General features: G+C 37.5%; 1 protein-coding gene across 1 annotated transcript in view; it reads right to left on the reverse strand.

Annotated features, from left to right (window-relative positions):
• The window catches only part of HMGCLL1 (3-hydroxymethyl-3-methylglutaryl-CoA lyase like 1), a 68,532-nt gene extending 44,314 nt beyond the window's left edge, over positions 1-24,218 (reverse strand). Inside the window, exons 1-5 of the mRNA XM_026844058.1 lie at positions 24,051-24,218; positions 21,404-21,481; positions 20,301-20,408; positions 13,766-13,861; positions 11,841-11,989 (exon numbers count right to left, since the gene is read on the reverse strand). Of these exons, the coding sequence (XP_026699859.1) occupies positions 11,841-11,989; positions 13,766-13,861; positions 20,301-20,408; positions 21,404-21,481; positions 24,051-24,218 (599 nt within the window). The remainder of the gene's footprint in view (positions 1-11,840; positions 11,990-13,765; positions 13,862-20,300; positions 20,409-21,403; positions 21,482-24,050) is intronic.
• Between the last annotated feature and the right edge of the window lie 2,438 nt (positions 24,219-26,656).

Here is a 26,656-nt window from a genome sequence, read left to right on the forward strand (position 1 = left end):
GATCTGACCCCTGTACTCGGCACTGCTGAGGCCGCCCCTCGATTCCTGTGTTCAGTTTTGGGCCCCTCACTCCAAAAAGGACATTGAATGACTCGAGCGTGTCCAGAGAAGGGCAACGAAGCTGGTGCAGGGTCTGGAGCACAGGTCGTACGAGGAGCGGCTGAGGGAACTGGGGGTGTTTAGTCTGGAGAAGAGGAGGCTGAGGGGAGACCTCATCGCCCTCTACAGCTACCTGAAAGCAGGGTGCAGAGAGCTGGGGATGAGTCTCTTTAACCAAGTAATAAGTGATAGGACAAGAGGTAATGGCCTCAAGTTGCGCCAGGGAAGGTTTAGACTGGATATTAGGAAGCATTTCTTTACAGAACGGGTTGTTGGGCATTGGAATGGGCTGCCCAGGGAGGTGGTGGAGTCCCCATCCCTGGAGGTGTTTAAGGGTAGGGTCGACATAGCGCTGAGGGATATGGTATAGTTGGGAACTGTCAATGTTAGGTTAATGGTTGGACTGGATGATCTTCAAGGTCTTTTCCATCCTAGACGATTCTGTGATTCTGTGAACATGGTGAAGAACTGCTTAGAAAGAAAAAAATTAACAAGACAGAGTCCCAGAAAGCAACAAAAGACACAAGTTTAAAGAAGTCTGGTCAACTGCAGCAAACACTACTGACAAGTCAAGAAGAATGAGGATAGACTACTGTTTCTGAGATCTTGTCATCAGGGAGTTTGGTGAGAGCTGTTGCAGTTGCAAGCAAGGAACAGAAGCCAAAGTGTAGGAGTTATAGGAGGGAATCACAGAAGAGAGTCTCCAGACAGTAATTATAAACAGCGCCTTCAATGAGCTTAGGAATGAAGAAGAGATAGGCAATGAGATATGATATGAAGAACCAAGTAGGGTCAAAAGTGCAATTTTTAAGAGGCAAACGCTTGCTTATGCTGCAGTGGAAAAGAGCCAGAGGACAGTGAGAGGTTAAGAAAGAGAATAAGGGAGGGGAGAAATAAGAGGAAGAACAGAACATGGGGTCACTGGGGCAAGTGGAAGGGGTACACACAAAAAGTAGACAAGAAACTCCTGCTGCTCTGACAGTGGGAGAGAAAGAGAAAGGATTAGGGGAAGGGAGGGAGAAGAGAGTGAAAGAAGGAAGAACATACTGTATCTATTTTTCCTTAGGAGAAAAAGCAGGATCCTATGTGAAGAAAAGCAGCAGAGGGAAAGAGGCAAGAGTTTGAGCAGTGAGTTACAGAGGCAACTGGGATTTAATTTGGGGATTCAATTAAGTTGGAGAATACAGCTGTTTTCTAAAAAGATGGTGGGACTGAAAGAAAAAGACTTCATAACAAAAAGACTGTCTTGATCTAAGGATATTCACCAGAGACACTCCACAGTATGAGAGTAGATGGAAGCAAATATCTGGGAGTTCACAAAGCAGACTGCAATGGAAGTGTTTAATTCTAAGTATGTGCTTAAATCTCTGCTGAATCAAGGCCAGACATTTTAGTAGCTTAACTATGTCTTTAGCATGCAATCAAGAAAAGAGCCCATGCAACCAGAGGTGGAAAGGATGTGCAATAAGTGAATGTATCTGTACAGCTGCTTTAGGAACACAAAGGTAAATGCTGTTTTGCTCACTCATGTTCTGTGAAATCTGAATTCCTCCCTTCAACAAAAAGTGATAAAATTAAGTTCTCTACTTGTTTCACCTGGCAGAGTTTAACCAGTCTCTTGCCTGTTGTACAGATTTCACTGCAGGTGAGTATCGTTCAGTCTTCTCCTAAAATTGTTTTCTATGCATATAAAAACAATTAAAAAACAAAACCTCAACAACTTTACTGTGTAATATTTTGGACAAAAATGCTGAACAGTCTCTGGGGATGGGGAGGGAGAAGGAAGAGGAAGAGAGTTTTCAATTTCTTTCAGCAAGCCAAAACCAAATTGCAGTGTTCCACAAATGATATAGACAATGTAAGGTCCCCACGATCAAGGTCACTAGGAATGGTGATAATCACCACACCAGCCCAATGACTGTGAAGTGCAGGATATAAAACCACAAACACGGTAAATGAGCAAACTTTTCATAACCAAAGTGTGTTAAAAGGAAAATTAATCCAACCAGAAACTGAACTCCATGTTGTAATCAGCCCTTTGTCAGCTTGTTTCAGCAAGAGTTCCAGAGCCAGATCCACAGCTGCTACCACAGCTGGAAGCACAGAGCCTCCTGAGAAGCCAGTTGCAGACTCAGATGCTGCTGTTTCCTGTTTATTATTATAGTGTAAGTTCGCATATAATTTACCATGTTCACTGCAGATGTATTTATTTTTATTGGATGTTCGTGCTAAAATGTATATGCCTATCATTTGGTGAATTCATAATATTAAGGTTGATATATGCTGTCTCTTTGCAAAGGAAGCCATTTGTTAAAAACAGGCAATTTTAACTGTAAGGAGAGGGGAAATACAAAGAAGAGAAGAGAAGGGAGAAAGGAGATTCTTCCAGAAACAGAATCTTCAAGCCAAGCCCAAAATGTGTAAATAAGGCCAGGATTTTTCTTCCACATTTGATTAAAAAAAAAACCAAACAAACCAATCAAAATGAAACAACTTCTCCATGTATTTAGAGACCAGTTGCGAGTAATATATATACTATTCAAAGTTAATCCTATAGTAATATTATTTGTTATTATTTTTAGAATGCCCAGAAAACACTTAAATTGTGAACTATATTCTAGACAGTAACTTCTCTAAAACCAGAACCTTTAACTTTTAATAACTACCAAATTATCCATGGATCAATCAGTAACACACTAGAAAACACATTGTATCGTTACCTTATAATTTCATACTAACATTTCAAGTCTGACTTTACACTACCCTTTAAGAAGAAACAGGGATCATTTTAAGTTCCCACAGGTATCCCTCTTTGTTGTTGTTATTTTTTTAAAAAACCACCTTTTTTTCACCTACTACTACTATTTTCTCTCTGTAGGCACAAAAAATTGCGTAAAAGTTGATATAAAGTTATTCCTAAGGAAAATCTCTCCTCTTACATAATGCAATCATCCAGTATGACAGAGACAGTAAAATGGCTCCTATATCCTTTTGTTAACCTGTCCCCAGTACAGAGAAATGCACCAAGTCCCCATGTCGCAGCAATCTCTAACTTCTCCAGGGGACTATGACCAGCAGGCTTAATACTGTGTAACCCTATAGATTTGTTTGCCATTTGAATACTAAAATGTGTTGCTGCCAATTAAATGTTCATCTACATTTTGTTGTTCCCATAATCTCAAATACAGGCTCAATTCTAGTGACATGAGGTGTTAAACTGGTTTTACTACCTAAAGAAGTGATAATGGTTCATTATCAATATAATTCTGACTATGCTAAACTATACCGCATAGTCTAAAAATGGGGCTTTAAAGCAGTGTAAAAAACCCATGTGTTCTCCAGCCCTAAGTATTCCAGAATACCAATCATGAGTTCAAAGTTTCTGTCTGTATTTATAAAACATACACAGCTTTAAACTGTATTGTTTTGTGCAAAACTGATTTGCTGGAGTTTATCTCACAGTACTTCTAATTAGGTATATAAAATACAGTATTGTAAAGCCATCCAAATATCTTGAATTAAGGTATTTAAGATGAACTGTAATAAAAGAAAAAAAGAATTGTTATTGAATTGAATTATAAAGAACAGATTGCCTTGATAATCGTAAGTTTCACGTAATCAGGATGTTTCTTTATAAACAAAACAGACTCAGAATTACTTGTTATAAAGTATATTAAAATAAAATTGATGTGTTCTTCCACGTTTTTTCAAAATAAATTTAAGTATCACTAGCACAAGATAAAGATAACTAAAATGAATTCTTTCTCTTTAAATTTCCACTATTTAGTGTCTTACCTTGTGTGCTAGCATCAAAGTGAGCAATAAATATTTCCCATAATCAACAAGGAATTATATCTGTTGTAACCTGTAACCTTTATTATAATACAATATAAAAGGTAATAATAATAATACTGCATACAATGATTTGTTTGGTATCTGTCATAGCAAAAAATATTGCTATATTTCAAGTATATTAACCACTATTTGAATTCTAGATGTAGGTCAAATATTGATACATTTCAATATGCTTTTATGTATTGAGAACTTCACCATACTGCTCATTCTTAAAAGACACAGGACTATAAACAAAGGAGTTACATACATCAGTTTAGAATTAATGTGTGCTTGCATGTGCTTTAATTTATGAAGCAGCAGCTTTGTAAGGAAATGATTCTAGAGTTACTTTACAGCAAACATTTGCATCTGTTTTTCTAACACTGAACCTCTAAACATCTGCATACACATTCACATTTGCACATGCAAATAGTCCAAATGGCCTCAAAAGCACTATTCACATGAAAATTTTTCAGGACTGGGACATAAATACAGCTTTCAATTTCTGGTCATTGAGAAGTGTTTTTTAGAAGAGAAAATAAAATTACAACCTTTCAGCTCTTCTATTCGCAGTTAATTTTTACTAGGACTAAGACAGTTCTATACAGAACTGAATGCTTCAGAGGGAGATAGGTTGACTTTATTTCACTGTCACAGGACACAAATTAGGTAGTGAAGTACCAATTGTGGAAAAGAAGGAAACATAGGTCCTTCCTCACTGTATTCTCTAGTTGTATTGTACCAATTGCAATTTATTTATGTGTCTTTTTAAATTTTGAAAGACGTTAACTTGGAAGAATCTACCTTAATCAGAATTTAAATAACATTTTCTTCACATGTACATTAAAAATATATTTCAATTAAAACAGTCCAAGTGACTACTTGCAATTACCCTTTGCCACAGTTTTTCATCAATCCTGGCTGTTAGGCTGAAAAAGATATGATATTTTTAATAGTACCTGCATTACGCATTAAAAGATGCAATTCAAAAACCAGTGGTATATTGTGTCATTTCACATGCATAGTAGTAATTAGCTGACCACACATTTTATAACAGATTTGGCTCAGTGTCTTCAGAGAATGTGTCCCAGATGTTATTGTAAAGTTTTTATGCATGTACAAAAAAACCCCCAAAAAAAACGCTTTATGATGCTAATAAATAGTCTACCTTCTAAGAGCATACGCAAGATTTCAATTCTTCATAAACATTTGAACTAATTTAGTAAACATTTAGAGAACTGTGTACTGTGCTACAGATTTTAAATGTGACAGCTGACAACATAAATTTTCTGGATGATGATCGAGGCAATGTTAGTGCAGCTGTAGCAACATGCAAAAGCTTAAAGTTTAGTTTCAACTGTTTGAGTGAGTTTTTCATAAGATTCAAGGATTGCCAATGATTTATGCTCACTACATAAATTCTAAATTGCCAGTAAAAATATGAAATAAAATTTGAACCCCTTAAAATTATTTTTGGAAGTATTTTTCAACTGCACAAATACGGAGTTAGGGCAAGGCACTAAATTATCCATTTCCTGCAAATAAATAACACTTTAAACAATAATAGTGCTTTAGAAAGGAAACAATCTGTATTGAAATTAATAAAAATGCAATTTATCCATATTAATATTTTTATTACCAAAGTAATTCAAGCAAAATATTAGCCTACAAAATTTATATTAGAAGCCAAAATGTGTAGTCCTGGGAGCTTGCTTGCACAAAGACTGCAGGTTTTGGCCATGGATCTTTAAAAGTAGACGAACTCTAAAAGAGTGATTAAAAACAAAATGTTGATTCTAGGTGCACAGAGTACAAATCTTTCTCCTATAGTCCACAGCTTCATTTTGTGTTACCTTGAAGCACAAACCCTCTTAATACATTTCTTATATCTACTGAAATTTAATTATAAGGTACTGATACCTATGCACAGGTAGGATGGGGTTCATCTGTTCTAACTTCTGATATCAAAAACAATAATAATCTACAACCTATGTCTTAGGCCATCTCTAAGATGACAAACATATGACAGGAACCAAGCTCCTTAGCAGCCAAAAGGATGGATCATCCAGAGAGTGATTCATCTTATCCTAAGGCATGTACTTTAAAAAGCACATATGATAAATCATAGCCTGAAGGCTGCCTATTTACCTCTAGTAACTACAACAAGATTTAGGATGACAAGCTCAGACTTGTGTGGTCATGCTTAGATTTGTCTCATGTTACAGTAATAACTGTAAACAATATATAAGTATTTTCAGTAAATAGAAGCCACACAAGAAAATAAAACCTGAAAATAACTTCCTCCTTGAAATTAAATAGCTAGCCAAACAAGGACCACCAGTTATAAATACTGAATGTCTACGGATTAATTATGTAAAATCCCAACCTTTTGTTTCCAAAATGCTGGGTTTGAGGTCCTTCAACAGAAACTCCCAAATTTAAATTTCTGAAACTGTCAGTTTCTGCCCCTGCTTGATTTGATACTTACAGATAAGGATATAAAGCATAAAGAACATGGTATAAAAAACAACTTGCCAAAAGGCCTTGACTCTCTCAGCATTTAGAGAACTTTGCATGGAATTGGGATACAGAAATAATATTTATCTGTCACCAAATGCAGCTTCTTTAATAGTAGCTAAATATGGGATCATAAATCAAGATCATAAATTGAAGACTTTGATAGCAAATTCTTTTTTGATTGTTATATCTCCAAGAAAAAGTCAATCTGAATTCACTGTAAACGTATGTATTCATTTCTTGGATTTGGGACTCACAGAATCATCTAGGTTGGAAAAGACCTTGAAGATCATCTAGCCCAACCAACCACTGACCTGACACTGACAGTTCCCAACTACACCACATCCCTCAGCGCTATGTTGACACAACTCTTAAACACCTCCAGGGATGGGGACTCCACCACCTCCCTGGGCAGCCTATTCCAATGCCCAACAACCTGTTCTGTAAATAAATGTTTCCTAATATCCAGTCTAAACCTTCCCTGGCACAACTTGAGGCCATTATCTCTTGTCCTATCACTTATTACTTGGTTAAAGAGACTCATCCCCAGCTCTCTGCAGCCTCCTTTCAGGCAGCTGTAGAGGGGGATGAGGTCTCCCCTCAGCCTCCTCTTCTCCAGACTAAACACCCCCAGTTCCCTCAGCCGCTCCCCGTACGACCTGTGCTCCAGACCCTGCACCAGCTCCGTTGCCCTTCTCTGGACACGCTCGAGTCATTCAATGTCCTTTTTGTAGTGAGGGGCCCAAAACTGAACACAGGAATCGAGGGGCGGCCTCACCAGTGCCGAGTACAGGGGTCAGATCCCTTCCCTGTCCCTGCTGGCCACGCTATTGCTGACACAAGCCAGGATGCCATTGGCCTTCTTGGCCCCCTGGGCACACTGCTGGCTCCTGTTCAGCCGGCTGTCAATCAGCACCCCCAGGTCCCTCTCTGACTGGCAGCTCTCCAGCCACTCCTCCCCAAGCCTGTAGCGCTGCTGGGGGTTGTTGTGGCCCAAGGGCAGCCCCCGGCATTTGGCCTTATTGAAACTCCTCCAGTTGGGCTCAGCCCATGGCTCCAGCCTGTCCAGGTCTCTCTGCAGAGCCTCCCTGCCCTCGAGCAGATCAACACTCCCACCCAACTTGGTGTCACCTGCAAACTGACTGAGGGTGCACTCGATCCCCTCGTCTAGATCATCAATAAAGACGTTAAACAGGAGTGGCCCCAACACTGAGCCCTGGGGGACACCACTCGTGACCGGCCGCCAACTGGATTTAACTCCATTCACCACAACTCTTTGGGCCCAGCCATCCAGTTTTTTACCCAGCAAAGCGTGTGCCCATCCAAACCACGAGCAGCCAGTTTTGCCAGGAGAATGCTGTGGGAAACAGTGTCAAAGGCCTTAATAAAGTCAAGGTAGACAACATCCACAGCCTTTCTCTCATCCAGTAATCAGGTCGCCCTGTTGTAGAAGGAGATCAGGTTTGTCAGGCAGGACCTGCCTTTCATAAACCCATGCTGACTGGGCCTGACCATCTGGTTGTCCCACATGTGTTGTGTGATGGTACTCAGGATGAGCTGCTCCATCAGCTTCCCGGGCACCGAAGTCAAGCTGACAGGCCTGTAATTTCCCAGATCATCCTTCAGACCCTTCTTATGATGGGCATCACATTGGCCAATTTCCAATCTGTCAGGACCTCCCCGGTCAGCCAGGACTGCTGGTAAATGATGGAAAGCAGCTTGGCAAGCACCCCAGCCAGCTCCTTCAGCACCCTCGGGTGTATCCCATCTGTTCCCATAGACCTGTGTGTGTCTGTGTGATGCAGCAGGTCACTGACTGTCTCCTCCTGGATTGCGGGGGGGGTCGTTCTCCCAGTCTCTGTCTTCTGGCTGTGGAGGCTGGATTCCCTCAGTACAACCAGTCTTGTTATTAAAGACATTCAAAACTAATGCTTATTATTGATGGGTATTTTTCAATTTTTTAACTAATTAAAAGTTTTAAGTCCTCCTTCTAAAGCTTTGTTCAACTGTTAAGAGATCTACCATTAAGAAAAAGTAATGAATTCTGCATTTCTATGTTCATTCTCCTGCTACTGTTTTTCTGGTCTTCAGAATTTTACTCAACAAAGTATAGCTGAAGCTTAAGAGAAAGTACTGAGGTAGATGGACGTTAAATAATCCTTTTTTATTATTATTTCTGAGCAATCATTCTACCTCAATGCTTCCTACAGATTCCTGTAACTCTGCCACCATGAGGAGTGCATCTGAATAAGTATGAAATGCAGGAACAAGACTCAATGTATCACGATACTTGGTAATTATTCTCTTGAAAACATTTGTCTAGACTCTGATCCATAACAGTGTTTTGTTTCTCATTAATTTTGCCTCCTCAATATCTCCCTGAGAAAGATTTTTTTTAAGTTTTTTAAAAGTCCAAAGATATTGTGTTAACCAGTTCTCTTTTATCTTCTAACTTACTAGCATACTCAAAATTTTCAATATTTTCATATACTGAAATCCACGTTCAAGGGATGTTTTAGATATTAAGAATTATTAACTCAATTAGGGTTTTTTGTTATGAAATAAGGCTCCATATTACAAAATTTAGATTTTTAGCAGATTAGATACTTTATTATGAAGTTATATTAGACCCCTCCTGGACAAATACAGTCCTCTCCTAAAATTTTTGATTTGTTGTAGTGTAATGTTATCTTATCTCCTGATGCCTCAAACTCTACTTTTCACTGGATAAATTAGTTCCCAATCTAATATCCTATGATGAAAATAGCCGTAATATAAACATAAATGTAGTTTTTCTTCAGTATACTTAGCCTCTCTGATTGGATTCTTTAGTTGGCTATAATCCCACAAATTGACTGATTCTGCCAATGGCTTCCTACTTCTGAATGATTCACTTTTCTTAGATCTGTAAGCCTCAGGAAGAAAGCTACAGCTGGAGTGAACTTATATTATTTTCATTCACAACTTCAGATCTGTGCACTTTGTAGCATACCTGATATTAAGCAGTCCACTGTTCCAAGTGCTGTGTAATATACTGCACCTGGCATGACAGACTCAATTAAATTGTCCTGCGTGCACTGTATGAAGTTTGCCTAGGTTTGCATACTTCAGTGAAAGTACAGATTTTTGTACTGCATGCACAAACTAAACACTTCTAAAGCATAATCTGATTGTATTTTCTCTAAATTCAATTATCTCATTTATCTTCACCTCTGTACTGCTGTTTTTTCTGTTTGCATTATTACCTGGTTCTTGATACTCCTCTCTTTATATCTCCTTGTTTGGTTTTCTTTCTTTTTATCCTTAATTATTTTGTGCGTGTGTGTGTGCTCTGCTTCTGTTTGACCATTTTCTGCCTCCTACTTCTTCCTCTCCGTACATGCCTTCCCATCCTGCTGCTTTCTTATTGCCAAACAGTTCATCAGATAGTAGAGAGTAACTGTATGGGAATGTTGTAGAATCCTACCATGGGAACAGTCATTTCCATCATGTCAGTGTATCAGTGCCAAAATAACTGCTACTGGCTTATTACAAATGCTTTAAAAATACAATCTGTGGAAAAAAAAAAAAAAAAAAAGCAGCAGGTTGCCACTTTCTTAAACATGTGAAAACCAGTGCACAGAAAGTAAGTTAACATTTTAAGTTCCAACACCAAGATAGAGTACACCACAGGGGCTTCTTCATCACCTGCAGTTTACATCTTTTGGATCAGTTGCAAAGTCCATTTGTCGACACCCATAGCTATCCCAAAACATATACAATGCATAGGCTTTGACTATTTCCTTGATAGTTGGTTGCCTCTATTGTGCCATTTGGTTGAATTTTGTTAGTGAAATACAGGAATAAGAAACAGAAAATATTGTCTGACATGCCTAGACATCTGAGAAAACGAGAAAACAAAAATTTAGGGTAAAAATGTTCACTAATGCGTAAGGTTTGTTGCTACACAAACGCTGTCTTTTCTGAATTGGCTGCCTACTCCCTTATCCACACCTCTCTGGGACCTAAAATTCAGGCATCCCTGAACTTAACCCTCCTGGAGAACCCAAATTCCCAGTTCTGTTCTCAATTCAGAACTTAGTTTCAGAAAAATGTGGCAAATAGTGGTTGCAGAGACCTTTTAAACAAGAGACCTCTTATAAGAGAAGTTGCTCAGGAAGGCAAACCCTGACTCTACCTGACAGCAGCCAGGTAGAGTATTTCAACTCTGGTAGAAGTTATTGTTTCTAAATACAGTGAGAGTCCTTACTTTCTATTCAGTGATTTTGCACCTGAAACATATTCCAAGCTAGGGAGAAAGGACCCAAGCATTTATGAGCTATCCTTGGTTGAATGTGTGTGTGTGTGTTAATATCCTCGGGTTGGACAAGATGACCTCCAGAGGTGCCTTTGAACCTACACCATTCTGCCATTCTGTGATCCTCTGAGGCTGAGGTATAACTAAAAGTCAGATCTCATTTTTTCAAGGCAAAAGCTGAACTACCACGCTATTGTGCAAAAAGTGAGCAGTGGCATTACCTCATCACTATTTCTGGAGGAGAGATCCCAGTATTTATTTCCAGACAAGTTTTTAAGCATTTAGTCTCTGAGGTATCTACCTCTATCTATTTTCAAGTCCAGGTATTTTCTGAGCATGATGTAGTTTGAACTACTAGTAATCCTCAAGGAATCTCATTGTTGAGTTTTTCCTTGAACCTATGCAAGCCTTTTTGCATTCACAAGGACCTTCACAAATAATCTTAGATAAGTAGCTCTGTGCAATGCAAAAGAAAATGGAAATGAAAAACAAAGACTATTCAAGGGCAAGGATTCAGGATTATTTCAAGTTTTAAAAAGGTACTCTAGAGAAAGATAAATAAGGGACAATTCCAGAGTTTCATGCCCTAGGGACTCCAAACACTTCAATGTCTGGAGTTTTCAGAATAATTTATATAAAGAATATTTTTTTTCTTAGGAGTAATTTTGTCCTATCACTTTTATACCTTGATTCTACAGTGTATGAAGTGATATATTACTAATACTATAGTAAAATAAAAGTATCCAGGGTATTTTTTAAGGTGCAGGCAACAGTGTTAAGAGTTCTCAGAACCACTAAATAAATGTTATACTGCCATCTGTGATGATGGAAGTAAATTTGTATAATAAAATGAGTATGTTTATACACACAGCTTTTTTTTTCTCAATTTTCAGAGAAAACTAGTCACATTACTAGTTACAAAACACAGAGTAAAATTCATATATTCAATCTTTAAAAATAAAATCACAATAAAGACTATTATTTCAGTTCATCTAAAAAGTGAAAATCTGGTAATATACTTTTCTACCGGTATAAAAAAATCCCTGTAAAAACCACTCCAATAACTGTATTACTTAAGAATCTTTATATTTACCCACGCACTGGAATATCCATATTCCTTGCAGATTTAGCAATTTCTTCAAATTTTTCTATGCTTTCTTCAATTGAACAGTTAATATTCATTTTGCTAAAAGATTCAGATGCTGCACCAAATACTGAGACTTCTGTAGCCCCTGCTGCAATCTGAAAAATACATTTAAATAAAACAGAATCATAGCACTGTATTAAAAGTTTAGATTAAGCATTTAATTCTGTATAACATTCTAGAATTTTAAAGCACATTATATCAACCGTATATAAAATATAAGTTTCATTCCAATTGTTTTTAAATCTATTTCATACAGACAGATTGAATCAAATTTTAAGTTAATTCACTATGGCATATTTCCTTCCTCTTGTGAGCAATTAGGTAAACATAATTTTAAAGTGAAAATGATAAAGGTATTAAGATGTAGGAAATCACATGAACCAACTATGAAAGGAACAATGAATGATACTTATATTCATTTTTCAGAAAAGGAAAAAATCATACAATAGCTCTGAAATATCCATTCTCTGTACAAAGCCTGTTCCTCATGAACGTCAGGAAGTCAGTCTCATGCTTAGGAAAGCTCTATGCCTGCATATCCCTACAGTAGCAATAACCAATAGGGATTTCCTTGTTACAGACAGCTCTAGGATCAAGGGCTCCATTGGTCTTGGTGTCATAGTTGATATGGATAATATGGAAAATGTGCATGTGAGAGTCTGCTGAGAAAAAGTCTCAGAGCAAATACCAGTCTAGAAAATGTGTAAATGTGGTGACTTCAACTGAAGGAGCAATTATTCTGAGTTTGTACTCAGTACCTCAGTAAATCCACTAACATGAGGCAAACTAAAATGCTGAAAGCCAAATGATAGGAGAAGAAAACATTTACACTTAGGAGAATAGCTCATTAATTAATTTTCACTCTCCAGTGAGAACATTCTTGTTCTATGAAAAAGAATGGAGCTTTTCCCTTCCCCCTCTGCTTCTGCTGGATAATGTTTAAGCTTCAGCACTCCTTACAAGGGCAAACATCCTTTCAATCAGAGGGAAGAAAAAAAAAGAATAGCAGCAAGAAAGGACTCAGCAATCACCTACAATTATTTTTGCATTGTTTTCATTATATCACTAAATACAGTAGAGACATAGTAGATTTAATGTGACTCATATAAGCTACCATTGTGGACAAAGTTGTGGCACTTTAAATCTGACTACATGTAGAGGATTCTGTTTTATCAGAGATTTCATATGCAGTATAGAAACTGAATGGTAGAGTGCACCACAGATGTCCATCAAGCAGTATACTTTCCAAATACAGCTTGTCCTATATCAAGACAAAGCACAGAAGCATGAAAAAATTTTCAGAAAGCAAAGAAGTGTAAATATTTTATTATCAATGTGTATGTTTTAAGACTGAACTGCTACATTTTCACAATTTGAAACACTTCAAATCTATAATTTTGAATATTTATTTTGTATGAATTGAAACAATTTAAACTTTCAGACCTTACCAAGATGAAATGCAGAATTTAAGAAATCTAATACATTTCTATACAGTGTTTTCATTTAAATGACTCTTTCCTCATTCATCTTCACTACTTTCCAGTAAGATACTCTTGAGAAACTTTTCTACGGCCAACAAATCAAAAAAGGAGAAGGAACTGTCTTTCTCCTTATACACAAGCATCATTTATATGAACTTGCAAAGACTCCTTGATCAATAATTCCATTAAAATATTAATATATAGATCTTAACATCACTCTATGAATTTGCCCATTTTTCACAATGGAAACAGTTTTTAATTTAAAAAAACTATAGCTTAGTAGTTCTAACAAGGCAGGATATATGACATTAAATAGCTAGTTTATAGTACTGAATTGAAAGTATCTGAAACATGAAAGAAGTAATTGTTGACATCTATGAAGACACTTACAGCAGAATGAAAACCTTGAAGATTAGGTGTGAGAACAGGATATTGGACTCCAGGATGTCGCTCAATGCCCCTCATTACTTCTTTGTGATCTGCCATCTAAAATAGATAAATAATTTGTATTTCTCAGTAGTTATTTTCTCATTTTATATAGCTAAGCAGAAATTAGCTTAAACTGTGGTTTTGCCTTCATTACGTATACAGTTCATACAAACAGTGTAACAACAAAGGAGTTAATGTTGCACAAGCACTCTTTTTTCAGATTTCTTAACTTTTGAGTATTTGAGTTGCAAGATTTCCCATTCAATATGAATATAAAAATTGGGGCTAAGATGTCTATGGTGTTTATTTTTGTGTATATACGTAAAAACATAATTTGCATCATAAAATTATAAACTTGTGATCATGCTGATCATTAGCTGTTATTGCAACTTTAAACTTACCTCAATGGACTCAGTAAGTGGAATTAAAAGAATAACTGACATTTTAAAATGAACCAAATTCTGAAAACTTCAGCACTCTGATAAATGTGACTTCACAATCTTAACCATAAGCAAACCTGAATTACTCAACACTGTAATCAGCATATTTGAAAAGACTAATCACAAGTCTATCCTTAAAATATAGCAAAACATAGCAAAATCCAGTTCTCTGCATAGTGTAACATTTTAATATACTTAGAATAGCAGGAAAAAAAGACAGAGTTAATAGAAACACATATGTGGCCAGTGGATCATAGAAAACAGGTGCTGGGCTGTTACCAGTTGATTAATCTGCTCAGCAGCTGTTGCACTCCTATTGTAAGGTCACTCTGAGCTATTGACTTTTCAGCAAAGTCCTCCTGGTATACTGTTTCTCAGGAAAGTTGATTAAAGAGTTTTATAGGTTAACAATGGACTAAATTGGATTTATTAGCAACTGACATCATCTACCTGTATTGAACAACTGATGTCATCTACCTGGACTTGTGCAAGGCTTTTGACACTGTCCCGCACAACATCCTTGTCTATAAATTTGTGAGACATGGGTTTGACAGATGCACCACTTGGTGGATAAGGAATTAGCTGGATGGTCGCAGTCAAAAGAGTTGGCTCAATGTCCAACTGAAGAGCGGTGACAAGTGGCATTCCTCAGGGGTCAGTGTTGGGACCAGCGCTATTTAACATCTCCGTTGGTGACATGGACAGTGGGATTGAGTGCACCCTCAGCAAGTTTGCCAATGACACCAAGCTGTGTGGTGCGGTCGACACGCTGGAGGGAAGGGATGTCATCCAGAGGAACTTTGACAGGCTTGAGAGGTGACCTGTGTAAACCTCATAAAGTTCAACAAGGCCAAGTGCAAGGTCCTGCACATCGGTTGAGGCAATCCCAAGCACAAATACAGGCTAGGGGTTGAGTGCATTGAGAGCAGACCTGCAGAGAAGGACTTGGGGTAGTAATGGATGGAAAACTGATTATGAGCCAGCAACGTGTGCTTGCAGCCCAGAAAGCCAACTGTATCCTGGGCTGCATCAAGAGAAGTGTGGCCAGAAGACTGAGGGAGTTGATTCTCTCCCTCTACTCTGCTCTCATGAGACCCCACCTGGAATACTGTGTCCAGTTCTGGGGCCCCCAACATAAGAAGGACATGGACCTGTGGAGCGGGTCCAGAGGAGGCCGTGAAGATGATCAGGGGGCTGGAGCACCTCCCCTATGAGAACAGGCTGAGAGAGTTGGGGTTGTTCAGCCTGGAGAAGAGAAGGCTCTGGGGAGACCTTATAGAGGCCTTCCAGTACTTAAATGGGGCTGCAGGAAAGCTGGAGAGGGACTTTTTACAACTGCATGTCATTATAGAACAAGGGGTAATAGCTTTAAACTGAAAGAGAGTAGATTTAGATTCAATATAAGAAAGAAATTTTTTACTGTGAGGGTAGTGAGACACTGGAAGAGGTTACCCAGAGAAGGTGGTGGATCCTCCATCCCTGAAAGTATTCAGGATCAGTTTGGATGGGACTTTGAGCAACCTGGTCTAGAGGAAGGTGTCCTTGCCCATGGCAGGGAGGTTGAAACCAGGTGATCTTTAAGGTCCCTTCCAACCCAAACCATTCTATGATTTCATGATTTTATTAAATTTCTTTCAAAAGAAAAAAACACTTCTTTATTATAGCAAGGGTCAAAGACCATTACTTTATTCAAGAATCTGTTTTGCTTATTCTCCCCTCTCAAAAGAAATCTCCTTTTTCAGGTATTCTTAGACCTTTCTCACTCAAGTTTAAATATATTCCATGTACTAATCAGGAAGATGAATCAAAGACTTATTTGTGTAATAAACTAGATTATTCAGACAAACACATTTTCTTAAAGAACAGGAGGAAAAATGAGTTTATTTTTTAATGGTGTGCATGCCTAAAACCAATTCAGTTATTGAGACACATCCCTTGTATTTCATGTCCTACAGATTTTGAGTTTTAAAAAACTAATAGTGTATTTTAAATGTTCTTTATATCAGCTCTCATAAAAGCAAATGGTATTAAATTGGATTTCTGATTCTTTCCACACTCATGAAAAGTAATTTGAGGAATACTGTATGAAAAGATATATGAACTACAAAGCTTGTTACTCTGTATTTTCAATGAATACTTTATTGATAACTTTGCAGTACCACAATTCTAAATATGTGATATTAAATTATACCAGATTATTAAGTGACAATATTACTGGCAACCTGGAATCTTCCTGTCACTGATTTCCTACTATGAAAATAAACGGACTAAAAATATCAGAAATATGCATGTATGCCTCCTCAAATATAAGCCCAACATGTATCTATAAGGAAGTGGGTATATGGTGTGAAAAGTGTCTTACAGTCACTCACAACTCACTTCTGATCAGCAAACAAGTGATGGCACAAAGCAACTTTTTGTAATTGCTTCTACATAAAATAAATCAGTGTGACCACCTAACATATCTGATAACGTCACAAAAACCCATTTGGTAATGCCTTAGTTTTCTAAGAACAATTTTTCATTCCTTTAATTAATATAATCAGGGCAAGGAAGAATGTTTGAAACTAAATGATTAATTAAATGGCAAATGCTGGAACTAATTCCACACTTTAAAATTATAGCCTGAATTAAAATATACTAGAAAACCAAAATGACACTTTTTCAACCAGTATAAAGATGCCAGATCCAAATAATATATATTACATTTGTCCCATTACTATTTTTCCTCTAAGTAAAATCCCATTTTAACACATATTGCATGTTATAAGATTTTATATTATAATACAATATTTCTTTTCCAAATTTCTTTAAAATTAAGCTTTCCAACAGTAGGTATTTATAATTTTTGGCCGTTTAGGTTATAGGTGTGGGATCCTGTTTTATATGGCACCTCGCTACTGGGGAACTTTTTCTTTTAGCTTTTTTCAGTAAAAAAATCCTCTGCCAAAAAAAACAGTGGATGGGAAACCATAAAAGAGCTTTAAAATACTAAAAAAAGAAATAAGTGAATGAGTGATCTAAACATAACCATGAATTCTATTCCCATGACCTATGAAAAGAAAAAAGAAAGGAACAAAGAAAAGACAAAGTCAAGACTGCACTCCCTATCAGAGCAACACAATCTTATCTTTTAAATAAAAACCATTTTAAACACAAATTAAGCCATTAAAGTATTCAGACATGAATTTAAGATAAGAAGGGGCTGTTAATTTTTTCCAAAACTGACAAACCTGTGCTAAATTTGGTACTCATACTGGCTCACAGGAAAAGGAAATAATTAAACAAGAAAGGGAGAAATCCACCTTTGCTTTAGACTTTTCCATCTAATGCTTAAAAAACAACATTATTCTCTGTTGCTGTAACTGCCAAAGTTTGATGGCACTTGGAAAAACTTAGTCTAGCTGCTTTCAGTAGATGTAGTATCATTCCCCCTGCATTGACATCAAAGAAATTCTGCACTGTTGCTGTTCTCTTCCCCTTTCTATTATCCTTCCTTTAGGCCCTTCCCTGGCAATCCCAAGAACTCTAAAATAAATCAAAGGATTCCCTCAAAGTGCTGTACAGTTTGCTCTGCTAACGCATGAATAAGTATGACTGTAATATGTTTTTCTCAAGAGGAAAGCCTGGGATACAATCCAGGCCCAGGATGTATTGTCAGTTTAAAATGGACAAACTTTGTATACATTTTGACAGATCTGCAACAAACAATGTTAAAAATTGAAGTATTTTCTCAAATGAATTAATTTCATGTTTTATTTTGTAAATAACTTGTGTGGTCCCTACTAAACATGTAAGTATTCAGATGCTTCTGTGCAAACAAGTGTGTAATTTCTTGAAAATTAGCTTAAATCATATAGACGAGTATTGACTTATTTCCTTACTTGCAGGGAATAATTAAATTTGCACAAACAGGAGCTACACAGTATACTTCAGGACTAAGCCTGAATTTACAGTGTTAAATCTCAACAATGCCAGTGTAGCTTTGCTGCTGACTTCAGAAAGGCTAGGATTTCTGCTGAATTCTACCAAATGTAAAAATTAATTTTGGAAAAATAATGAGCAAATTATTATGATTCATCAAAACTCAGTACGGCTGCTGATAGAGTGCTAGATCTGCAAGATAACTAATGCACCTAAATACTACTACATATAAGATAGTCCCAAACTTAGATCTTCCAAATACACTTCCAAATGTGGAAAATGAAATTTCATTTAAGGAAAAAGAAAAAAAGGGATGCTACCTTTCTTTTTTACATCAATGACTTGTTCTCAGAAGAGTAGAAAATAGGTAGGAACAACATTAAATTGTGTTAATGATGTGTCACCACCCCAATTCTTTAGTTACAACTGAATGTTTACATAAATAATGAGGAAAATAAAATGCACAAGTACTTTCTTTGACTCCATTCCACAGAACATTAACATTGATCACACAGAATTTTCTTTATATTATTAGCTGCAAAAGTCACTGCCCCTTTGTGAGCAAACTCAAAATCAGAATAGAATCTGTAACATCTCTCCTTAACTAGAATCCTTCAACATGTAAGTGTGTCTGTGTGTGTGCGCTTACGTAAGTGTTTGGAAAAGGAGGACTGCACAGTGGATAGATACACAGAAGAGTACCAAGTGCAGCAGACTGGTTTAAAACTGGTTTGGTTCAAGGAAGAGTCAGTTTCCATGACCTTCCATACAACCCCCAAGCCTGGGAAGTCTACTCCCTGGGTTTGGTGCTAGGGAGCACTCCTGAGAAATTTATCCAGTTTGCATAAGCCTGTCTCTAGGTTTTCCTGCCCTGATTCTAGGTCTCTGAATTGGTGTTGCTTCTGCGAGAAGTCCTCTCCACCATGACTATTCCCCAGAGATCAGCCCCACTGCTATTCATCTGGATACTCAAGTTCAATACTCTACATCCCAACTGCTGTGTATTCTCAAATCTTTGTGTTTATACTAGCTTCCTATATCCCAGTTGCCCTTTACTCATGGTGTTGATTCATGATCCCCACACCTCTTACCCCCACTCAGCATCCTGTGACCAATTCTCTCAGTGCCCATTTACTACTGACCCTTGCACATACACACACGTACAAATTCCTGCCCTCATGCTGCAAGGGGCAAATCAGGAATCACCTGATAGATTATTTATGTTTGGAGGGCAATGACAACATTTAAGATTTCTCACACCCTATGTAGTAATCATGGCAAATTGTACTTCTCGCATTTGTGTTGATCAGAGCCTGGAGTGCTCCCCTCCTATGAGTTTAGCTGCCTGCACTCAAGGCTAGCTCATTGATAAGACAGAAACTTAAGAAGCCTCAAGAAGCCTTAAGAAGCCTTGGAGCTCATCAATAAAACCTAGAAAAGAGATCAGCAGAGGCTCCCCCAGACAGCTCTATTAAGAAGTCTTAACATGGCCTACCCTCTCTTTCCACTGAACTTCACAGCAACTTTTAAGCTGAGACACTCTCCCAGCCTAAGATACTGCACAACTGCACAGCAGCAGCCAAGCCCGTGCCTGCCCATGTAGCTTACTGACTGGATCCTGACTATGTCTCCCAGACTTGACTTCCCGGCTTAACCTGGGACCTGCTGCATCACTGCAGACTCACCTGAGTATGTGTACTCTTGGCTGTTCTGGTTACCCTCACCAGACTTGCTCTGCTTTCACAGACTGTTAAGACTGCCCTCTGGTCAACAAGGCTACAACCTCTGCTCCCCCTGTATCATGCTTGGCTTCCAGTTCCCCTTCTCTTCTGGAGCAACCTGCTCCTGCTGCTGACGAGTTAGGGATTTAACCCACTTTCTGCACAATTTACAGCTTTTCTTCAATTTTGACTACTTTTTAATAATTAGTTCAACTTCAGTTGACCTGAATAAAATCATAAAACCTGAAAACTGTGTAAATGGTGTCTGATAACAGCATGTGATTTACAAATAAACAACATTATTTCAATTCCATTTCTTGTATAATTATACAGGCTATACTACCAGAAAACTCCACTACGTGTAATGGTGTTTAAATGGAAATAGTTCTGCATGGTGATGATTTTACATACCTGAGGCACCCATTTGGATGAAACAAAACTGGTCACTTCTATTGCAGGCAGGCCTGTTTTGGAAAGCCGGTTGATTAACTCTATTTTGATATCAGTTGGGACTATCACCTATGGACACGGAGACATACTATAGTAAAGTATTTCATGCAGTAAGAAACGTTTGTAAGCAAAATATTTTCAGTACATAAACAATACTTTTTTTTTTTTTTAAACAATGAGCTATACTCATACATTATTACTATAACTATACTGTTTCCTGACAGTAGGAAGGTACTGCATAAGGAAAGCACTAGGCAGTATACATGATCCTACTCCATTTTTTGTCCACCACAAAAGAATGAGGAAGCACTTCTGTCCAACTTGTTATAGATCTGGCCTCACTAATTGTTAGTAACCAAACACCAACATAGCAAAGAAACAACAAAGGGAATAGTACACAGAATAGTTTAACCAGAGAAAAATGGAGGGAAAAAAACTGCGTGGCTGAGGCAGAGTAATTCCATTCTGTTAATACTGCTAACATCTTTGATATCAGTAATAACAATGTATGTAAGCTTATCCCCCTGTTTGTGGAAACAGATGACTGTTTTGATACAGGTACCCTATTTTACATAGTCTTTTTCAATCTTCCATGCTTCCCTACCACCCTTCAGGTAAATATTATAAAAAAACTAATTTCTTTTTTTCCATGCCTGTTCAGCAAGAAGTATGACAAAACCTATCGTACTATTCCTACTATAGTACCACTTGTAGCACAAACACATATTATGAAGATAGCCAGTGTTTCATGGTGTTTACCAATTATGTCATGACAGAATGTTATTGCACGACAAGACAAATTCCAGAAAAAGAAATAGCGCTTGAGTAACAGAAAGGCTAGTTAACAAAGTATAGAAATCAATCATATGATTTAACATCCGGCTAAATAGTAATATACTTTTATTCTAACATAGAAAAAAGATATTAATATGAAAAGAAATAAATATATTTATAGTACAAAATGGAAGAAACATGATTAGCAGGATGTATGTGTTTCACACAGTGAAAATAACACTGGTATTCATGTCAAAATACAAAAAATTTAAAAAAATGAGAAAAATTACCTTTTCGTTTTGCAGTCCGTCCCTTGGCCCAACTTCTACAATCTTTATGTACTCAGGCAGTCCAGATGCTTGAGATTCCTGAAATAAAAATCAATACTGAAACACAAAGCAATGAAGGTCACCAAGATCAAAAGTACAGCTTGTACTTGTCCTCTCATGATTCTGGGTATAAATTCATATTGTCAATATTAAGTTTTCTCACTGTCTCTAAAAAACTGTGAGAACACGTTCCACACCTTGAATTAGGGAATAAAAGTTAAAAGCAGAAGTTATCTCTGTGTGTGCTCCACTGCTCCTCTGAGGCCACAAATGTGTATCATAAAAATGTATATAAAACTATAAATGAACATTGTGTTTACAGAGTGAGAAATATTCCCATTTCAAAAAGCTTCCCAACGAATGATCCAGTCCTCCAGACTTCTAACTGAATGTTATCAATTTAACTGAACAGTTACTTCTCTGCAAACATTTGCAAGACTAGGCTATAAATCTGAAAAGTACAGAGCAGTCAAGAAATGTTGAAGAGATCATTAATGAAAGATGAAAGTAATTCCTCTGCCTAAAGATGAAGGTTTTAAAGAAGGATTTAAAGGAGAATAAGGAAGGCCTCTGGAAGACAAGAAGAATTTCCCAGGTGTAAGAGCAGCTCTGGAAAGGCAAGAGGCTGACAGTGACAGGAGGGAAGGAAGGCAGCAGTAAGGTCAAAGGGCTAAGGAGAGCACGGGGAGTTGGAGAGGGAGGAAGGAGAAACAAGAGCAGAAAAGCAGGTGAAGGGAAATGAAACTTCCTTTTTTATTATTTAGCTGTTCTGTTATTGAATCAAGTTGACAGGTGTGGCAGTAATGGAACCTGGGCCTTTAAGTCCTGAAACACTTCAGAGCAGTTGCTCAGACTGACCCCCCAAAAGCTGTGTGTCTTTAAATACACATCAGATGGCCAACTTGGGGCATGCTGCCCGCACCTGGGGGAGCAGACAGAAGGGATGGAGGCAGCCTTGCCAGGAGCTCTGGAGATGCCCTGTCTTCTGTATTGCACTGAACACAGAATCCAAACCAGTGTCTCCAGTCCAGTATTGCAATCCCATGCTGGGATTAGCATGAGCTACCTGCAGGATAGCTGCTCCCACTGCACCCATCAACTCCCCTGAGAGTAAACGCCACAGGAAGGATGACACTGTAAGACCAGGCGGGAGCCACAGCTCACCATGAGACCAGAAGTCACTTCTGCAGTGTGCAAATATGGACACTAATCTGACATCATCCACAACCACATGAAAAACCCATTTTTTGTCCCTCTCTGGCTAGTATCAGGGTTGTTTCAACCAAACAGCCACTAATTTCTCCTCACAGTAACGAAAAATTAGCATTTCTACAGCACCTTTGGTTTCTCCCTGCATTCTCAGTGCCCATGAATAAAAGTAAGTTTTCTGCAGCACTAGCCAAAATACAAAAAGCATATTTCAGAGCCTTTACTGTGCATTTATCTGAGCCCAGTAAAAAGAATGCAAAACAGCTGTATAGTATCTATTTGATCACGTGGAACATCTGGTAAGTTAAAACTCTGTCAGGCTGTGCTAAGCCCACACTCGCTGACAGTATAAACCTACTTAAATGTGAAGGTAAAACCTTCACATCTGCTGCATATTGTTTCTCTTTTTAAAGTTATTTTCACAAATATGGCACTGCTTCAGCACTACGGGCATAAATCTGGATTATTTCATGATTATCAGATCCTTCTTGTTACATGACAAATGCCACAGCTGCATTATGAGTAAAGCTGTGACTGGGGGGGAAGAAGAAAAAAAAAAAAAAAAAAAGAAAAAAAAAGAGCTAAAATAAATAAATTAACTAAAGCTTAATTTAGAGCATGAAAAATGCCCATAAAACTTCTGTGGCAAAAATGTTCAATTTCTAGGCCAAATCCTGTAAATCCTATTCAGTTCCTACTGTGGTTAAAACTTTGCTGATTTCAAAGAGCTGTACCTGTCTTTACAGAGCAGTTCACACAGCTACAGCATATGCAGTAGGCTGTTCGCACAGCTGTTCAGGGAATGTCTGCAGCCCTTGGATTTCGTAGGGGACAGAAGTTTGGAAGGGCACTGCAGAAAAGCATTCAAGTATTGGTTTTTAGTCTCTATCTCTGATATTACAGGCATGCAGTCTCTGAGCTGTAGTTTGGGTCTCTCAGCCCCTGATTTTCTCTATAGACTTCTTGTCCAGTAGTCAGTTCCAGCTTGAATTCACTGTTCTTGAACACAACACTGAGAACCATACACAGGATGACTCTCACAAGGGCCACACAGTGGAAACTCAAGGCAGTACTACAGACAAATCCTTACACTCTAAGCTGATGAACTAACGGCTTAGAGTAAACATCTTGTCTCTGAGTCCAGAAGAGTCTTGCTTTGCACTGAATTTTATATAGTTTCATCTACTGTACACTGATTGCTCCTGTCTTCAAGGTCACTCAATTCCTCCAGTGTGGTACTGATAACGTCCCATCTTTCTGTCATCAGCAGATCTCACCACCTTGATATTTTCTGGTGAAAACATTTGGACTAACACAATTACCTTATTTTAACACAAACATATATTATCTCAAAAAATTTGAGTTAGTGCTATAGAAGAAACATGTTTTTAAAAAAGACCTGAGGAACTCCACCATCAATGTCTCTTTGGTCTAATAAATCGGCTTTCAACATGATTTCCTCCTCAGCCAGTTTCTTATTCATCTCACAAATTCTGTTCTGATCATCCTTATCCCTCATATAACTAATAATTTCTCTCTTGCTGCATTGCTGAAGCTCAGATAACATGCACGTAAAGGAAAGGCAGAACACTTAGGTTCAGGCCCCTGTATACTATACACATTTTACAGTGCATAATCACTGGATAAAACTCAAAAACAAATTAGAGACTGTAAGAGTATATGTACCATGTTCTGCTAAGATGACTCTAGCATTTTTCCATTCTGTGGCCCAAGCTGAATCGGAGAAGTAAAGGAGTACCTCCACCTTAATCTCACCTGTCCTATGACTGAATACTCAATAACTAGCTTTTAGGATATTCTTCCAAGACGATGGAGATAAGTACTTGACAATGTTGTCAGAAGAAAAAAGAGACTCCTTTCTTGAGAAGTCTTCTGATCACAGGGTCACACCTGCAGCATATTTGGACGTCACTTGAAACACAGCTGAAGAAGTCACTTGAGCCACCAGTCACATTCTGTACCAGGCTCAATGCTATCTGCATTCACTAGTCAAGCTTCAAATCCATGGAACAAACTGAAGTCTTTAAGTAAACTTCAGAGTTCAAACACTTCTCTGTTTACTATCTGGATGGCAGTAGACCTTAACCAGGACTCGGGCTTTGTAAGCTGAGGGATGGAGTTCCCCGAACTGTAACTTGAGGATTCCAAATGTGCACCATCCTCTTGGGCAAAAGGAAAGATTTTCAGAACCAACAGTGAGAAAAACTTAAGAGAATTTCAATACCTTCAAGTATGGCATTAAATGTTCGACAGATAATAAACAGAAAATACAAATAGAAATAAAGCAAAAAATGAAAAATAGTTGTTTATATTTTATGAGAATCAAAAAAAGGTAAACCTTACAGAAATACACAAGTACATACATTTAACACAAAGTATGTCAGGTAAATAATTTTGTTTCAGAAAAAAATATTTACTAAGTTGTATTATATTAAGTATTTTTATGTAATTAAGTATAAAATGTAGTTATGGTAGATACTTAGAGGTAACTGCTTACTGAATTATACAGTGGCTCTGTTAAAAAGTAATGTCTACCAAAGTACAATGTTTGAAATATCAAGAAGGAAATAGTTGACATAAAAGACTAAGAGCCTGTTTTTTCCATGTATCAAGCCTTTTTGTTTTTTCCATGTATCAAGCCTTGCCAAGAGAGAACAAAAAGCATATAAAACCACAAAAAATTGCCTCCTTCAAAACAGAATGCAGCCAAAGAGTCTTTTTTAAAAAAATAGAACAAAAACCATACCATTCAGTTTGAGACACTGAATGCCAAATTTCTGTATGGAAACATTTTCCCTAAGCTATAAATAGCTGAAAATTCAAGTTTACTATAGAAAATCCTAGTAACCTTTAATTAGAGCAGTATAATCTTCTTAACATAACCATAAATGTAATCAAATTAAATAAACATACTTTTTTAAGCTCTGTTACTGCTTCACTACTTCCAGTAAAGGTGCTAAGGTTCCTTCAGCCTTCTGATTTTTATCCCATGCAGCTCATTCATATGGGCATTAATAGAACTAGCAAATATTACCCTGAGCTGCTCAAATATAACTGAAAGGACCCAAAAGTAAGGGATAAAGAATCTGGAGGTTCAGGTCTTTTCAATCGTTCTAACCAAGCAAAGATGAGGTTCTGCTTTCCTTTTCCACAAGGTGGTGTTCTGGCACAAAGGAGAACTAAACAAAGGTAGGTCCATGTTGTACAAGGAATAATTATTCAGGAGAGCAGTTTTTATATGCAGTGACATGGACAAATGCCCAAAAACTGGGAGAAAGCTCTGAGATAAATAATACAATTGCTGGAAGTAGAACAAAGAAAACAGTGGTCAATCTTCTGAACACATATATGTGTTTAAATTTTACAAGACATAGAGAAAATAAACAGGAAGAAATTTAAATCTTAGTACATAATCAAGTAATGATTGAAGTGATATTGCAGGGACTTGTTTACATAGTTCACACTACTGGAAGGTAGACATGAAACATATTCATTGCCAAGTTAACTAGGGGGAAAATGAAAAAGATTCACCTGTGAGATATAAATAATATATACAGATAATCAGAAAACAGTGGGACACACCTGGTAAATGTCCCTCTGTAAAGACAAACTGAGTATTTGTCCTAGAACTTCTGACGTATGCTGCTGACATGACCACTGGGAGAACAGTAGCCAGGAACAGGCCACGACTAGCAAAAATATTCATCAGTCCTTGAGAAGCTTTCATTGAGTAAATTTTTCCTATGATATCACTGCATATTCATGACCTGAATTATAACACAGAAATACCACAAACAAAGCAGCTGCAAGTGCTTTAGACAACAGAAGTGGAATTCAAAATTTCATTGACAAACTGGAGAAATAAATATGATACATTTTGACAAAAGCAATACATAACACTTAGGAGACTATCCTTATTGTACCTGATGCTGACTGATTCATTAAAAGAATTTTTTCACATTGTCCTTTACAAATGCTATCATG

Source organism: Athene cunicularia, assembly GCF_003259725.1.
Source record: "Athene cunicularia isolate RWA chromosome 3 unlocalized genomic scaffold, athCun1 chr3_part1, whole genome shotgun sequence".
NCBI lineage: Eukaryota > Metazoa > Chordata > Aves > Strigiformes > Strigidae > Athene > Athene cunicularia.